At 48.2% G+C, this 19039-nt stretch overlaps 1 protein-coding gene across 1 annotated transcript; it reads right to left on the reverse strand.

The window, feature by feature from the left end:
* Positions 1-11928: 11928 nt before the first annotated feature.
* Positions 11929-16537, reverse strand: socs9 (suppressor of cytokine signaling 9). Its single transcript, XM_080007092.1, has 2 exons — positions 16460-16537; positions 11929-14072 (listed from the first exon to the last, which is right to left on the reverse strand). The coding sequence occupies exon 2, from the start codon at positions 13891-13893 to the stop codon at positions 12187-12189; it is 1707 nt and encodes a 568-aa protein (XP_079863218.1). The 5' UTR covers positions 13894-14072; positions 16460-16537; the 3' UTR covers positions 11929-12186.
* Between the last annotated feature and the right edge of the window lie 2502 nt (positions 16538-19039).

Genomic DNA, 19039 nt, shown 5'->3' on the forward strand with positions numbered 1-19039 from the left:
AAGGTAAACACAAAACAGTGATCAATATGATCGGCTCAGTTAATGCCTTCAAACGAAAGATGCAACATCTCTCCTCAAAGCTGCGGCGCCATGATTTGGCAAACTTCCAGAACCTGGCGTCGGAGCTGGAGATGCAAGGGAAGGCCTGTGTGCAACTTGACAGTGCACGCTACACAGAGCAGATTGACAATTGTCGGTCAGAGTTTGCCAAACGCTTTCGAGACTTTTCTTTGCTCGAGCCAGTCCCTACGTTCATGTGCTATCCTTTTCGGGAAGATGCTGAGGTTGATTCACTCGCATCAAAAATTGCAACACTGTTTCACCTGAACTCTCCTGGAGTGGAAGATGAGATTTTGACACCACAAGCCGACATTGAGCTGAAGTCCAGAGCTCATGGACAGTTCTGGAACTTACTCACAGAGGTAAAGTACCCCAACATGAGGACATGTGCTACCTCCTTGACTGCATTATTCGGCTCCACTTATTTATGTGAGTCAGCCTTTTCCCACATGAAGATCATTAAGTCCAAGTACCGTTCCACCATGACTGATGAACATTTGGAAGTGTGCTTGAGGCTGGCTGTCAGCAGCTACTGTCCCGACTTTGCATCCCTGGCTGATTCAATTCAGTGCAAGTCATCAGAGTAAACTCGGGTAATGACGAAAAATGTACATAGTTAATTGTGTTGTGTTGTGCAATATTGGCTCATCCGGTTATGGATGTACATCAACATACATTGTAGATATAAAGAATCCTCAATTTATCTATAAATAAATATATGTTTTGCATTTTTGCAGTAGGTAGATCATTTTGACTTTGGTCATTTTATAAGTAGCTTGCATGCTGAAAAAGTGTGAGCACCCCTGCTATAGATTATCTATAGAGTAAATAAATCTGACACTGATGGTGAGCGTCACTCTCATTTTGCTCCTAATTGAACATATTTGAGGACGTTTAGGAGTCTGTTCCAGCCTCCACCCGTTCACCACCCAGAGGAGGAGGGTGTTGGATCTCCTGGCAGAGAGGCTGCGGGGACGCTCCTGCATCTAGGGCAGGGTCAGTGGCGCGGCTGGAACTCCGACACCCCCCGCGGGCCGTCGGACACCATCAAGGGTGGGTTTGTCTCTCGCTTCTGTATCCGTCGACTTTGACAATCGGCCACGCGAGCGTAGGAGGGAGAGGAGACAGACATCCCCTGCAGGGCCACATTCGTCCCTGCTCAGCCTGTTTACCAGCCCGGCACCGCCCCCGTCTTCCTGCACTCCTCCTGCCTGGTGAGCCCTGCTGTCGTTCCCCTCCAGCTCTCTGAACCTGTACCCAGCGTGCCGCGCTTTCCTGGAAAGGTCAGTCAAGTGTATGGCTCTTATTGATTGTGGGGCGCACCAAAGTTTTTTGGACTGGGCTTTAGTTGAGCAGCTGGGCCTGGGCACCATGCCGCTGGAGAAGCCACTGGATGCCAACGCCTCCGACGGTCAGCTCTTGCCCCGTGTCAGCGCCCGGACCATGCCCGTCTGCTCCTGTCAGGCATCCACCAGGAGGAGATAAGTTTCCCTGGACTTAAGTCACCTCGCATGCCTGTTGTTCTTGGTCGTCCGTGGCTTGAGAGCCACAACCCACACATTGACTGGACCGTGGGAACCATCAGGGCCGGCCACTGGCATAAACACTCTGGGGCGAATTCACAAAGAATGGATTGTGGCCACTTTTAGCACCATGGATGGGGCATCAGTTGCATCCGCTATCTGCACTGTCTCACTTAAGATATTACCCTAATGATATGACAGCGCAAACACGGCCATAAAGTTTTTCTGCTGAGTGCAATTTGCCCTTGTTTCGCGTCTGATCGCAATGATCCATGTGGCAAAGCTGAAGGTGGTAATGATTTCTTATGAGGCTCATTTGCATATAAAGGGTCGAGTTTTGTGCCAAATGTATGAATAACACCTCATTTAAATACTTGCCAATAGCACCGGCGCACCGAGTCACTATTTGCGTGGCAGTGCAGTTAGGAGTGCATTTCACCGTTTGCGGGCGCTTTGGGAATTAGACGCTTGCTTTTTGTGTTATTTGCACAGGTTCAGCGGTGCAGAATCCGCGCAATCCTTTTGTGAATTCACCCCTCAATGTGTAGCCATGGTAACGCAGCGGCATTGTAGGTAACGTTAGCTCAGCATTTTGCTGTTATGTAGCAGCGCCATCTTGTTAGGTCTGCTGGTTAGTGTGGCAATAAATCTGCATTTGCAACTAATTTTGATGAACCGAGTAATGTTACACAAGTGACTCCTAAAATAAGATTTAGGGCTGGCGCTCGATGGCGGAAGAAGATAAAATTGGAGATGGAAAAAAGAAGGCAGGATAAAGCTGTGTGATTGTTTGTTGGATCTGATTGAACCCACCTGAGCCACCTGTCGTTTTTCTTGCAACATTATTCCTTTTTTTAAATTTTCTTTCTTTTCTGCGTTGTCACTGTGTTTCCATCTTAGGAGATTCAAGATTCAAGATTCAAGATTCAAGATTTTTATTTGTCACATACATATACATACTTCCATACATATATGCAGTGAAATGTAATGCAACGCACCCGGTGATAGCACACAATAAGTCCTAGGAAAAAGTACAAAAATAAAATAAAATAAAAAGTAGAAAATTCCTTTCTATAGACCGACTAACTGACTCCTAAAACGTAATACAGTAAGTGGAATACTTATAGAATAAGATAAAAAATATATAGAATAAAATACAATAAAAAATAAATTGAAATAAAATGGAATAGGTTGAAGGAATATGGCTATGTATATACAGATATGTGCATTTAAAGTGGCATGTGAATTAAAGTGGCATGTGAATGTGAATAGTGTGAGGTAGTGTTTGGGATAATACAGCACAGTATACAACAGTACGGCGCAGCAATACGGCATCACGAACAACCCTGAACAGTGATACAGTATGCGGTACAGTATGCTACATACAGTACAGTAGGTAGTGGAGCCTAGTGCATGGCTCAGTTAGGACCCCTGGTGAGGTCAGCGTTGACAGTTCTGATGGCTTGAGGGAAGAAACTCCGTCTCAGTCTCTCTGTTCTCGCTGCGTGACTGCGGAGGCGCTTGCCTGACCGCAGCAGCTGAAACAGTCCGTTGTTGGGGTGATGAGGATCCTTCATGATCCTACGGGCTCTGCTACTACACCTCCTGGTGTATAACTCCTGCAAGGGGGGGAGGGTAGTTCCAGTGGTACTTTCAGCTGAACGCACCACCCTCTGCAGGGCCCGCCTGTCCTGGGCAGTACAGTTCCCAAACCAGGCAGTGATGTTGCCTGTCAGGATGCTCTCCACTGCTCCAGAGTAGAAGGACTTGAGGATCCTCACCGAGACCCGGAATTTCCTCAGCTGCCTGAGGTGGTAGAGACGCTGCCTCGCCTTTCTCACCAGAGTGTCTGTATGAACAGTCCATGTTAAGTCCTCTGTGATGTGGACTCCCAGATATCTGAAGCTGCTCACCCTATCGACAGAAGTCCCATTAATCCACAAGGGCGCGTGCGTCCTCGATTGTGATCCACGCCTAAAGTCCACAATCAGCTCCTTGGTTTTGCTGACGTTCAGGTGGAGGCTGTTGTCCTGGCACCAGAGTGACAGGTCAGCCACCTCCTGGCGGTAGGCCATCTCATCGCAGTCGGTGATCAGGCCCACGACAACGGTGTCGTCAGCAAACTTGATGATGGTGTTGGAGCTGGACCTGGCCACACAGTCATGTGTGTACAGGGAGTACAGTAGGGGGCTGAGGACGCAGCCCTGGGGGGATCCTGTATTCAGGGTGAGGGAGCTTGACATGTACTTCCCCACCTTGACCACCTGGGGGCGGCCTGTGAGGAAGTCCAGGATCCAGGTGCACAGCGGAGCATTCAATCCTAGCTCCAACAACTTGACAGCCAGTCTGGTGGGAACTATGGTGTTGAAAGCTGAACTATAATCAATGAACAGCATTCTCACATAGGCCCCCTTCTGGCCATCCAGGTGCGTGAGCGTGGTGTGCAGTACCTGGGAGACCGCGTCATCCGTGGATCTGTTCTGCCGGTACGCGAACTGCAACGGGTCCAAGGTGCGGGGGAGGGAGGCGCAGATGTAATCCTTAATCAGCCTCTCGAAACACTTCATGACCACCGAGGTGAGGGCCACCGGACGGTAGTCATTCAGGCAGGTTGGAGAGGCGATCTTCGGGACAGGAACGACGGTGGACCTCTTGAAACAGGATGGGACCACTGATTCAGCCAGGGAGATGTTGAATATTGTGGTGAACACCGGAGCTAGCTGGTTAGCACAGGTCTTCAGTACTCGTCCAGATATGCCATCTGGGCCCGCAGCTTTCCTGGTGTTCACCCACATCAAAGCCCTCCTGACCTCGTGCACGGACACTGAGTGTGCGCGCTCGTCCCCAGCGGTGTAGCTCCAATTAGCCGGCGAGCTAGCGGTGCTGCTGCCAGACTCGAACCGCGCATAAAAGGAGTAGGAGTAGGAGTAGGAGCTGCTAACTTCTCAACATGTGACATACAGTATATGACCCAAGACATCATAAATGTTTTCACCACATTGACAATTAGGGTTGAACAAAAACGAAACATTGCACAATTCAATTCTTATTTCATGAAATCTTAAGCTTAAATTAAATACTAATCATAGGCCCAAATGAATTGAAATTGGATGCAAAAGCAAATTGTACCCCTAATATGCATAAGTGGGTCTTTTTTGACCCACACCGTGTGGCCCCCCCCTGGTTAGTGTGTTCCTCATTTTCCATTGGCCTGTTCACTGCCCGGCGACGTGATAAAACGCAAAGGCGTCGTGACGTTTCGTCGCTTTTCGCCGGCGTTATGGAAATATTTTGGAGCGATCTCCGCTGCACCAGGAACCATCTTCCCCGTCAGCTGACATGACCACTGCCGAGAGAACATTGTCAGCGTCATGGACTTCGGGGGCATCTCCTCCCCCCTCCGACATGACTGCGTCTCCAGAGGTCACAACTGAGGTACCACAGCCTTCTACATCATCCACTGATGTTCCACCTGCCGTCTCCCGATATCCAGTTGCAGCACAACCGCGAGATCCATTTGACTGGCCATCTGTCCTGTGAGATGCAGGCAGGACAGATATTGTGAATATATATATACAGTATATATATAGAGGGCCGTTTCAGTTGACCCAGCATTCACCTTTCTCAGAAGGCGGGATGGTAACTCACCGCCACATCACTTCCACACATACACTGGTAAACAATGGTAAGTATCAGGAAAAACCACGCGGTTGACTGATTCTGCCGCAAACTGTTCTCCAGCAAGACATACAAGTTGGTTAAAGAGGGACTGTCAGACTGGATGAACATTGACGCCAAACCATACGGTCACTTGGAAAGAACCGGCGCTTCGACTCAAGAAAGGGAAGACGATTGACCGGGAATTGTCCCCGATAGAAGCATCATGAAAACGCTGGAGGGAGGTTCTCAATCGTCTGGTCGACATTATTCAGTCAACAGCAGAAAGAAACCTGGGTCTCAGGGGAACTGTTGACACTTTGTACGGTCAGAATAAAGGCAACTTCCCGAAAGAAGTGAAACTTTTAGCCAAGTTTGACCCAGTGATGACGCAACGCATCAGCCAAGTCGAAAGAGCTGGGGGAACCAGTGGACCGGAAGAGACAGGCTTGACCCGGGAAAAACGTAATGCAGGATGAATCTGTAGGGAATGAGGCGGTTTGAGGCGCACCACCGCTGGGTTCAGGGCCTTGTCGATCCCAAAGGGACTGATGAACCTAGGAGATCATTTCCGGGAGTCATGGAGCCATGTTGTAGAGCCGACCGCTGGGCGGAGGTGCCCCTGGAAAGCAGCTCGATGGAGCAGTCATATGGCCTACGCGGAGGCAGGGACACTGCTTGCTGCTTACTGGAAACCCCCGGCAGGTCAGGGGGCTCTCTCGCGGAGCCAAAGACACATCGGGGACTTCAAGGCTGGGAGCAGAGTTTGGAACAGATGGTGGGCAAAGCAGACTGTAGGCAATTGGCATGGCAACCATAACTCCAGCTAGTGATGGTTCCCCGGGCCGGCCCTAGGATTTTGGTGGCCCTCAACAAGATTTTGTTTGTGGTCCCAAAACACTTCCAGCGCAACCGCCAAATCACACACACCCACCACACACACACACACACAAACACATACACATACACACACACTCACACACACACACACACACACACACACACACACACACACATTTTTATTGTATTATTCTCGAAACATTTCTATAAATCACTGGTTATTAATCGGCCGCTCCTCCTCTCTTTCTTTCTCTCTCACTCTTTCTCTCTCCGCACAAACACAGAGCAGATGCAGAGGAAATGGGATGGAAATGAATTAACAACAAATATCTTACTTTATTTGAAAACATTGTATATTAAAAATATATTAACATTTAAGACGCTGGGAAACAATTAACAATTGTAAAGTAATTTAAAATAATAAATAATAAAGTCAACATAATATGCTAACTTATTAATTGTTTTATTGTCATTAATTGTTATATTATTAGAATTTATTATTATTATATATTATTTGGAATTGCAAATTTGTTGCTTTTATAGTTGAAATATTATTTCAACGATGAAAGCAACAAATTTGCACATAACAAGGTCCATAACTAAAGACAATGACAAATGAACACCAGTAAAAACCAAAATATTTTGACAGATTTCAAAATAGATAAAGTACAATAGTTAACGCCATGAAAGTGTAAACTATTGTACAAAACAACAGCCTTTGGGCTACTGTAGAAACTATCCATAGCTATCCATCCTTTCACCACCATCCCCCATCGGTGAGAGAGTCCTCAAAATCGATGAATCCTTGAATTCTCTCGAGGCAAAATCGCCAATGACGTCATCGTAAGACATCTGCCTGCCAACCTCCTGCCAACCTCCTGCCAACCTCACGGCTTGTACTTATGATGACGAGAACAGTGAGGCGGTCTTGTGCCATGGACGATCGCAGGTATGCGCTGATCAGTTTAAGCGTTGAAAAGCTCCTGCCAGCCGATGCCGCCATGTGCACCGTGGCACACCATGTAGCTGATGGACCCTGGCAGGGTGCAGGCAATCCTCTGGGATATCCAAAGATTTGGATGCAACTCTGTCAAGTTCCTCCTTTGTGGACAAAGCAGTTAAAACGCAGTCGTCCTGTTTGTGGGACCGGCCGAGGAAGCTTCCTGAGTTCCATGGCCGGCTCTCTGCCAACAATGTCGGCTTCCTCGGCACTCCTCCGCGTCTCCCCGAGCTCCTCGCATTCTTCCTCCAGCGCTTCGTTGTCCAAGGTCGGGAGGTTTTGCGAGTACCTCAAACATGCTTTGTCGGCGCCCTCATTGAAAAATGTTGTCTCCAGCCTCTTGTTGTCTCTGGCATCGCTGACTGGCTCGTCTGCTGCTCCACGGGCAAAGGGAGTCTTTGTGCCTCGCGGTCTCTTCACCTTGAGTACACGCCTTTGTTTTTTTGCCCTTTGTGTCAGCACCATTGTCACACGCCCTCGGCAATCACCGGAGGGAGTGCTCAGCTCTTCACGCCTGACTGTTCTGATCACAACAGACATTTGCTCCAGGTGGCTGAGATCTGGGGTACAATCCAAAATCACGGCATAAATATTTGTTTAATTTTCAGCCACCGTTCATGTCAGCAGGACTGACTGGGAGGGCTGCGGCGTGGAGGAGCGACGCTGGGTTCCCAACCGCCACATCTTGGACCCCTCCTCCACCCTCGTCCCGGGTTTTCCGCCGTCATCACCCGGACAAGCCTGGTGGGTCGCCCAGGGGCGCCCGTATGAGGGGGCGGGGCCGGGGGTGATACCGTGACACCCGCCCAGCCTGCTTCCCGGTGACCCGTGTGCTCTGGCCGAGTGTGGTTTTCCTTTTTCTCTTCGGTTTTGGTGTGAATGTGAGCGTTTGGGGATTTTGGGTCGGTCCCTATTTTCCCCTCTATTTCTATCCCCCGCTCAGCTTCCCGGCTCCACCAGCTGATCAGTCGGCCGTCGGGCTCACTCCCTCGGGAGTGCGGCAGCTGCCGGCAACCGGTGGCCCTGCTTATAAGCTCCGCTGTTCCCTTCCTCTGGTGCCAGGTTGTCTTGGAGCGCCGACCGCGCCTCTAGCCTCCCCGTTCCGATCCCGCATTTCCTGTCCCGGCTCTTCCGGTCCGTCCTGCCGGCGTTCGTCAGCCGCTGGGTTCTGTTGCTAGCGCACCTCACGACGAGGGAGGGACGAAGTGGGGGAGAAGGGAGGAAGGAGGGACGAAGCGAGGGAAGGGGTTGACTAGGAAGGGAGAAGGGAGGGGAAGAAAAAAGAAGCAAAAGGAAAGGAAGGGTGCGAGGAAAGAAGGGAGAAGGAGAGGGAAGGGAGGAACGCAGAGGGAAAGAGAAGGAAGGGAGGAAAGGGAGGGAGGAAGGTGCGTCCCTCTGGGGCTCGTTGAGCCCGGCGCGAAAACTCCTCCTTCTCTCCCCAGCGCCTGCAATACCTGCTTGAAGGGCGCGTGCACGCACACACACACACACACACACGTACACACACGTATACACACACACACACACACACGCATACACGCACACACTGTGTGAAGTACCGAAGCTCTATAGAGCCACCTGCTGTGCTTGGGGAAACACCGCATTCCTTCATTTACATGTATCCCAAATTCTGCAGCTTATGCTCAATTACACAGAGACGCAGTGGAGGGAGAGGCGTGTCTGTATTCCGAGGCTGTTTAACGGACTCTAATCATCCGATGGGTTTTATTATTATTTTTGCTCATAGTTATGATCCTATAATTAAAATTAATTTTATTCTACCTCTTTGCCATTGGTTCCAGTCAGCTCTACATAGAGATAAGAGAAGAGAAAACAAGATAAGAGAGCTAAACTTCATCAAAATCATAATAAACCGACACGTCTAGTAATGATAGGAGAAATGTCTCCCAATCATATATTTATTTTTTAAGGATAAATATGTAAATGATGCTTATTCTCAAACTTCGATTTGAAACCTTTTAAATGCTTCGTCAGTGGATGTGTGCTTATCATGGCTGATGCTGGACACTTATAATGCTGTTACAACACTAATAATAATTTTGTAAGCACATATAATACATTTTTACCTTATATATACCTAAGCCAATAATGCATCCTGTGCATAGAATCCACTTTGTATATGTTGAACATTTTTATATATTTGGCTATTTCTTTATAATGGGCCACTTTCATTTTTTACGTGATTTTTTTTTATTTTATTTTGAATTCTGATTCTGAATCTGGCAGTACAGTACATCTTTATTGTTTACATATCTACTGTAGATACTTTTTGAAAATTATTTTAGATTACATTTTTTTTAATCACGCGCATGGTCGGTAGAGGAGACGCACCAATCCTCCCCACGACACACATCCCTTGTACATGAAAATGTGCTCGGTGGAATAAACAGATTCTGAAATAATTCCACCTGAAAAAACTGGACATAACATCCGAGATGATTCAAACCAACGCTGTGGATTCATCCTCCATGCATTGTGGTCGTCCTTCCACTGTGGATTTTAATAAGAGCACGGAACACACAGGCTTCTCACTGTGTGTGTGTGTGTGTGTGTGTGTGTGTGTGTGTGTGTGTGTGTGTGTGTGTGTGCGTGTGTGTGTGTGTGTGTGTGTGTGTTCAAGTAAAGTAAGATATTTGTTGTTAATTATTTTGTCTGTGTGTGTGTGTGTGTGTGCGTGTGTGTGCATGTATGCGTGTGTGTATATTGGTTAATAGCAGATGCTGCTCACACACACAGCCGTCCATCACTTCGCTGCATAGGTAAATTATGCAATTAATCCTGGAATGCGTTTGAGATAACCAGTTTAATGGAAGTCCTTCTTGCATGAAATTCAGTTTGTTACTAATTTTCTGCTGTTTGGTCAAATTCATATCCGAGCATATTAATTTAGTAAAGGGACACCGCTGGAAATGTGCCCCTGTCCTGGCTCACTTATCAGAGCGGTGAGTAATTGAATGAGGAGAGATTGGGTAATATTTCACACAGATGCTGTCGTTTGTAATTATGAAATTAGTCTCATGAACATGAGGATTTTTAAATAATGCCTATAGGTAAATTATGGAAATAACAATTAAACGTTGTCTCCTCAATTGCTCGGAAAAAGGCCAAAACATATGATTGGCCTAAAAGCAAAAGTAAACTTCCCGATATTTAAGTATACAGGCTGCTGAATCAGCAACTAGGTGACGGGGAAGACAAACAAAATGCGACCTCTGCAACGTCCCGAGTTACGGGGGAAACATGCGAAAGCCGGAGCTGCAGCTTGGTCCTTTTCCACCAGAACCGACTGACTTCTTAAATGGAGGCAGAACGTCAAAGCCCACTGCAATCCCCCCCCTACCGCCATCATCCAAGACGAGTTCCCCACCGCGATCATCCTTCACATTAATTATGAGTGATCCATCAGTGCTAATTCACGATGCAAATTTTTGCATTGAACTCCCCAGGAAGTGTCGACGTCCTCAGCCGTGAGTGAAAGACACGCTCAGCGGGCGTCGGAGGAGGGAGGACGGGAACGAATTTCCCTTGTTTCCCGATTCCAGACCGAGTCGGTCGTTATATTACATTTGCTAAAACATCACGGTAAAATAAATACGAGTGGTGTTTATTAACCGGCGGTACTGTATCCATCAAGTGTTGGCCAACCTTTTTTCCTTTTTACGATGAAACAATCCCACGCCGAGCCGCTGTCTCGTTAACCACTGAAAACCTGAGAAACATGTAGAAGTGCGTCTCTTATTATGGCCTCGAGATAGCGACGCAAGACTCCTAAACGATTCGTTCGTGGTGAACAAATCTTCCACCGCTCTGGGCGAGCGAGCCAGTCTTCAGTTGACAGACTGGAAATAACTAACCCTCGCTCATCGTTCAGGAAGTCCTCCCTCGCTCACCGCGCATTCAAGCAACTGAACCGAATGAACGAGTCGGAGAAAAACAAACGACTATTCTGAGCGACTCTCAGAAGAGTCGAACCTTTAATCACGACTAACAGTTCTGACTCCAGAGGGAAACTTGCTCTGATGAGCACAAGAGCTGCTATTCCGGCTGGAACCGATGAATTGGTGCAGCCTTGCAATTTCGATCTTGCAACACAGAAGCTAATTTCCATTTATTTATTTTTCTTAAAAGTGGAATTTGAATCATTTTCACCGCTCACCCGGCGAGCTCTCACAACGCACTAGTGTTTTGTTGAGTAAATAACGTCCGTTAAGAACTGACTGATCAATATTGTGCAAATATTACTTTACATCAAGAACCAATTTAAATAACTGGTTGTGTGCTATTTCTATCATTGTTAAAACCCATTTCTATGGAATATATGCTGACACGGCGCGTGTTTAGTGTGTTACTTTGAAACAGCCATGAAGGACCAATGTAGACCCCGGATCTAACAGCTTGGCATTAATTGAGAGCCATCTGGCTCTCTGTTAATTAGCCACATCGAAGAGGCTAATGGCCTTATATGTAAATATAATGTATATAATAGTCATTAGCCACACCGCTATTCAAAATTAATTCACACGTTTAATCATATAGTTTCATTGTAATGGATCTTCCTTTCTGGGATTCTAATGACCTCCAAACTTCAGACGGCACACACACACACACACACACGGAGATCTCATCGGAAAACAAGAGGAGGCCGTTGTCAGCGTGCGCTCCCCCAACTCAGCACCTGACTGATGAACAGCTCAATTATAATCATCTCACTTCACACTAGGAAACATTCCCCATTGTCAGGCAATTAATCTGATTTCTGTCACACTTAAAAAACAAACAAAAAAAACCTCCAAGAAAGACGTAAAAAAAATCCTCGGAACGCAGGTCTACGGTTATAACAAGATTCAGGTTTAATGTTTCATGTGAGCGTTGAGAGTATTAAATGTGCACCATAACTCTAATAATACTCTGTATTATTGACATTGTTTAATACAATTGTTGTTATACGTACACAGCAGGAAAAATAAATAAGTACAGTGCGGTGTAGGTTAATGCGGAGTCAGTCAGTCAGCGCTGGGTGGAGCGGGAGGAACTTGCATCAGGTTGTAGATCTGGAGGACCCAGAGTCGGAGGTGACGGCGCTGCTCATTCCCACCAGGTGTCCATCCTCCTGACCTGCACCCTCTGCTTGTAGTGGTACTCCTTCAGGTGCTTCTTCAGGGTGTTTGGAATGGGCAGCAGGTTGATCCCGTCGTACGTGGTGCGGCTGCTGACGACCGCGCGGCAGACGTGCTGCAGGCTGAACGGCTGCGTGCGGTGGATGGGGTTGGACAGCAGCGGCTCGAAGAACATGCAGGAGTTGGGGTCCTTGTAGTGCTCCAGCAGGCCGGTGACGGTGGGGGCGTGGAACACGCTGGGGTCGTGCACGTCGAAGCTGAAGTTGTGGTTCCACTGCTCGATGCGGGCGTGCAGCGAGCGGCCGTAGCGCCGGAAGCTGACGGAGAAGAGGTAGTCCTCCTTGGCGGAGTCGCGGAGCAGGAAGGTGCCCTCGGGCTTCCCCTCCAGCAGCGTCTCCGCCTCGTAGCGGTCCATCACCCCCCAGTAGCACGGGAGGTTGGTGATCTGCAGCAGATCCGGAACCAAGCAGTGGATGTAGTCGATCTGGGTGTGGATGCGGTAGCCGTCCTGAGGTTTTGGATACTCTGTTTTGGGGTGCGAGGCCCTGGGCTGCGTTTGGCTGGCTTTCGTCTCCGGGCCGACCGGAGGATCGGGGCAGGGGTCGGAGGCGGGGGCGGAGACCAAGGCGGGGGCGGAAGCCGAGGCGGCCACCTCATCCAGGGTGTCCAGGCAGCTCTGCAGGAGGAGCTGGTGCTGCTGCTGCCGCTGCAGCAGGAGCTGCTGCTGCTGGTGGATGGTGGCCCGGTCATCCCCCGCCAACTCGTTCATACCGTGAGCCAGTTTGGGGCCCAGTTTGTACAGAGGGTTGATTTGTGCCGTTACTTCAAACGTGTGGATCTCGGCGTTGGGCGGAGGCTCCACGCCTTGCTCGATGCTGATGCGCCTGCGCTCTCGTAACCGGTCGTCCACGTCCTCCACCACTGTGGCGACGGCTGCGGCCGAGGTACCGGCGACCGCGCTGGAGTCGAGCAGAGGGGGCTGCGTAATCGGGGCGGTGTGCTGCTTGATGAGGTACCACTTTTGGGCCAACTCCGAGCCGACGGGGAAGGGACAGTCGTCCAACATCAACTCGCTGAGGTGGATCTTGCGCCGGGAGGCAGCAGAGGCAGTGGTAGGTGTGAGCGCTAGTGGACTTGGCGGTGCCGCTGCGGCAGGAGTAGCAGAAGTGGAGGCAGTAGCAGAAGGGGCAGAGGCAGCAGCATTAGTAACGGCAGCAGCTGCGGCGTGGGTCTTTATCGGGAAGCACTGCCCCATGGCATCTTGGATCTTTTGTCGTAGAGTGCGGCTGCCACTCGCTCCTCTGCCTTCCCCCTCGCTCGATTGAGGGGACCCGTTGGCAAGCTCCATGGTCCCCTGTCCTTGTTTCGCCCTTTCTGGTCCCAGTAAAGAGGCGGCGACTTCCAAGCCCTGCCACCGCCTGCCTTCCTTCAGAGGGGAGGAGGAGCGGTGGCCCCGGGGCTCCAGGCCGCCAAACATCTCCCCGTACTCAAAGCCGTCGCTCACGGGCCGCTCGGCAGCCGACTCGCTGGAGGAAAATCCTTTTTTCTTTCCCTTTCCACCTTTCCGCCCCCCACCGCTTTCTCTTCTCTCCTCCGACCGGCTCTGTCTCACCTTGGGGCGGGCTCCCCGCTCTCTGTCCTTCCCTCTCTCCCCGGAGTCCTTCGGTAAAGACATGATGCTTTAATTATGCCGGGGTGGTGGTAACAGTTGCACTCCGTCTCCGCTCCTGGGAGACGACAACTGATGGCTTGTTATTACACTTAGCTCAAGGCTGTAAGGTTTCCATCCTCATCCCATATGCGAGCAATCATTATCATGACCCGTGCGTCACTGACATTAGGACTCCAGGCGACCTGTGAAACAAAGAAGGAAAAGAGAAAAAAAAATAAGCAACTATTTGTTTGATGGAGAACAATTGCTAACATTTATTATTTATTTTGTCATGGTCATAATCGGGATCTGAAATACGTGTGATTATGTGCATCTCGATAACAAAAGGCACATTAGATCATTTCCCAAAATGATAGAAGACGGCAAGATCATCTCAGCTGTACAGCCAGCGGAGCACTAGGGCAGACATTCAAATTTGTAGAAACAAATGAGACATCGCCTGCATTCAGACTCTTTATAGTCTGCTGTCCTCTTTTATGTAACACTTATTTGCAGGTCAGTCCTACACAGTCGTTAAAGTAAAACCAATTCTAGTAACAGCCACAAGCAAATGTCATGCTGGAAATAAAGACCTTGCCGTTGAAGGCGTTTTAATTTATCCCACCGAGATTAATGTGATACGCCAAGCTTCTAATTTTAAATGATCTACATCAGTTGCTAAATGGATGAATGACGGCGGCAAGGTTTATTTTCCTCGATGCAAATAAGAACGCTGTTGTGGATGGCCGCATATATAAGAAGTTTTACAAACCCTTTGTGTCGTCTCTTAACTTTTACTTTGCTTTAATTGTTTTAATGTTCTATCTTAAGTGCAGAACAGTTTACGGCGGAGCATTGTTCTGGTCGGGAAATACTGCATTCGAATCAGGGAGTCCATTAAAACACGGGCTGAGGAGGATTAATAAGAGGATAACATAAACATCTGTAAACTGACACTCATTGGGGTCTTCCCTACATTAAGGGCGACAGACAGGCTGACATATAACGAGAACCCAATGAATATCTAAGTGGGGGTGATCACAGTAAACATAACGATTGACAGATTGAATAGACCGATTACCGTATTGCCTCAAATAGTGACCGGGGCCTTTATTTACCTCAACAGCAGATGGAACCAGGCCTGAATTGGAAGCAGGCTTATATTAGAGGCGGGCTTTATATGTAATTCCCTGTGTTTAACAAGAATATTTGATGATATTTCAGTATGAATTTTAAATCAAACTTCCGCCTGGGTGCCGTGCCATCCAAATTCATGTACGGTGGGTAAAAAGGGAGAGATCGTAGCCACAAGAAGTGATCTGCTCCGCAGCAGCAGGAAACGGAGTAAATTAAATACATCTACAATAAGAATACTGCTTTATTTGCTTTGTTTGGAGAAAAGATGGCTCTGATGGTGCTCGGCAGCGCTGATCAGTTTTTGAGCATAAACAAAGGGAGGAGAGAAGCAGGCAACATGTTAAATGTTGCCTGCATGTAAACATGTTCCCTTTGTGGGGATATGTGATACTGTGACTATTCTAATGTCATTGGACATTACACTTCAATAGAATACCCCGTTATAGGATATACAGTGCACTGTATAACTGTGAATAAATAAAGACAACATATGAACTACTATGTACGACTATATTTATTTCACTGCACTCTACATATTATATAAAGCGTTGCTTTATTATGGTTACGGTGCTGTTAGAAAGTTTGTGAATCCATAATGAGATGGTGATCAAAGACCGAAAAAACTGAACCCCAACGTGTTATTTGTTTAACCGTGCTGCCTTTGTTTTGGACTTGACTTTGACATTTCAAGTCAAATGTTTGGAGATTTCGAGACATTTCTACAGGATTCAAACGTTCCAGCACCGCTGCACATAGACAGCTGTACGGGTCGTCCATTCCCCGACGTCCAGCGCAGGTTCTTCTGTAATGGCTGGCCTCACCGGTTTGTCTTTCATCGCAATTAAATGTATTTTAGTGTCTTTCACACAAACGAGGCAGCGGCGAGAAGCACGGCGGGGTGGACGGCACCGAGGAGGCGCTTTCACTTAGTCTCGTTTCCTATTTTAACCTGGGAGGTGGATGAACCGTCTTGTCACTTCCCAAGAACAACACTTCCCACACAGTTTTCCCCAACGGCAGCTGTGTGGCTGGACCTCGCGGGGACGCCGGCGGGAGGAAGGCGAGTCCCGCGCCTTCCCCCTCCGTCGGACGGCAGAGAAACGGAACCCCCGCGGTGTCTGCCGCCCCGCAGCCCGGTCCCCTCGCCGTTCGAGCCCGATCGACCTCCCGGCTGGGGTGGGGCGTTTGCGGACAACACCCGACTCTCCCAGGCGGCGGGAAGAGAACCGCAGAGACGCCCTGCCCCCCCCTCCTCCCTCCGACTCCATGGAGGACAAAACAACTAGGAAGTCGACGCGCTCGACGGAGTGCCGCGGCTAACGGCTGCCGCTGCTAACCGGGCTAGCACGCGGCCACCGGGGCACCGGGGGAGGACCAAGACGGTGCAAGCCGCGTGCGGGACGCGTGTGTCGGTCGCATGCGACGTGCGAGCGAAGCGCCGGTGCGACGTTACCTGTGCGGCCCGTTCCCTTGGCAACGCTCGGCCGAACTGTTCTCCAGCGCGAGCACGGAGGCGCTGAGCGGAGCGCTGGGGGGGGGCAGGTGACCCGGAAGTAAAACAAACACCAACTAGGCTCCCAGCGTGGCGCCTGGAAACAGTATAATATAATAATATTAAACGACAACGATAATGTCATATATCATCACAATAAAATATAATGCTAAAATATCGTCATATAATAAAACAAGATAAATTATAATATCGTAATATAATATAGTAAAGAGTGTAAAGTCTAAACCGGAGACTGAGTTTTATTTATATGAATATATATACACTACTCACAAAAAGTGAGGGATATTCGGCTTTCGGGTGAAACTTCAGGGTGAACCTAAAATGCACCATAACCTTTACAGGTGAACTTAATTTGACCTTCTCTAAACTTTTGAATGCACGTCTCCAACTGTTCAATGTTTCAGTACTTGTTGCACAACTTGCTGTTCTCTCACAAGGAGCTGAACGGCAACATTCACAACAGGTGTTTGATCCATGAATCGACCAATACGTTTCCTGGTTCAATTAGAATTGGTATTGAAACAGTCCTCTTCATCATGCCGTTCACATTTTGACATCGTGAGACCAAGACGACACCTAACAACTGATCAACAGTTCCTCTCCATAGCGAGGCTTCAAACAGGATGTTCTCAGAGGGAAGTGGCCACTGAGCTTAGAGTGTCACAGAGTGTCATCAGCAGCTTGCAACAGAGATACAGAGACTGGAAGAGTCACAGAAAGACATAGAAGTGGACGTCCTTTGGCCACATCCCACACTGATGAGCGCTTCATTGTGAACAGTGCCCTGCGGAACCGGATGATGATGCCACTCAACTCCAGGCACATTCAAGGGAGGCGAGAGGCACCAAGTGTCACGTCAGACCATTCAAAACCGTTGACATCAGCGTGGTCTGCGTGCTAGACGACCTGCAAGGGAACCTGACCACCCACCAGGCACAGGCATCATCGTCTTGCACGGGCCAGGGAGCATTGACGCTGGACGAGGGACCAGTGGCCTCAGTGCTGTTCTCTGATGAAAGTCGATTCACGTTGAGCAGAAATGATGGGCGCCAACGATGTTGGAGACGTCAAGGAGGGCGCTATGCATCAGCCACTGCTGTCACCAGACGAGCCTTTGGTGGTGGTGGTGTTACAGTGTGGGCAGGTGTGTCTAGTCAATACAGAACTGCCCTACACTTTGTGAATGGTACAGTGACAAGCCCACACTACCTGAATGACATCATTCATCCAGTCATTGTGCCCCTGCATGAACAACACAGGCCTCATTTCATCTTCATGGACGACAATGCTCCAGCTCATGGAGGTGACATCATTAGGGAACGGCTGCTGGAGACTGGGGCACCTCAAATGGAGTGGCCTGCACTTTCTCCAGACCTGAATCCCATAGAAAACCTATGGGATCAGCTGAGTCGCCGTGTAGAGGCTGGTAACTCTGTACCCCAGAACTTCAATGACATGAGGGCCGCCCTTCAAGAAGAGTGGGGGGCCAGGCCTCAGCAGACAATAAGTCGACTTGTGAACAGCATGAGACGTCGTTGTCAAGCTGTCACTGATGCTCAAGGCCACATGACAAGTTATTGAGACATTGACATTTTTTGTTGTGGTAAACCCACGACTGTTGTTGGCTTTTGTTTCAATAAATTGTTTGAGATGAGGAAATCAGCCTTGCATGCTTCTGCTTAAATGCCATACTTTCACGATATAATATCACTGTAGCGTTTTACATTTTCCATCAATTTCACCCGAAAGCCAAATATCCCTAACTTTTTGTGAGTAGTGTGTGTGTATGTGTATGTGTATATATATATATATATATATATATTTTTTTTTTAACTGTGCTTTGTTGATGGAGGTTTATTTTGATATTGCCAATTTTTCAATTTGTAGTTCATTTTCAGGTGTATCACAAAATTCCAATTTGTTCCTTTGTTTATTCCTATTATTACATTATTACTATTTCCTGTTGTTTGGACTCGAGCTGCTCTGACACTATTTCTCTCTGTGGATGAATATATAATGAAAGTACGCATCTATAGACTTTACGGGAAAATAACATGAAGGGGTCGAGAGCCAGCAAAAGAATTGAACTCCTTTATTTGGACTGTCATTCTGAAGAACGCTGCAATTCAGACTATCCAAACATACAATGAGTGACAGTAAAAAATTAGTGTGTAAGCATGGGATGCAAAATGTTCATTCATAAAATATTTAGAAAAATGTCTCAGGAGTCATTTTGAATTAAATATAAATTGTACAAGACAAAAGATGCAGTAGAGCCTCTAACTGGCTGCTTTATTGGTTAAGCCAGGCAGGGACATTGACAGTATCGTATGACCACTGGGTAGGCGTCTCAATGGGACATAGGCTTTATACCTCACAGTGGCTACTTGGTGTGTGGAAACAGACCCGAGGTTGAGATTACGAAGAGCATTTTCTAACCCATGTAATGCATCACTGGAATGTAAACACGGAGTAAACATATTCATTGGCCTGTCGTTAGTGTTCATTTATAGAAATAAT

Source organism: Zeus faber (genome assembly GCF_960531495.2).
Source record: "Zeus faber genome assembly, chromosome: 9".
Classification (NCBI taxonomy): domain Eukaryota; kingdom Metazoa; phylum Chordata; class Actinopteri; order Zeiformes; family Zeidae; genus Zeus; species Zeus faber.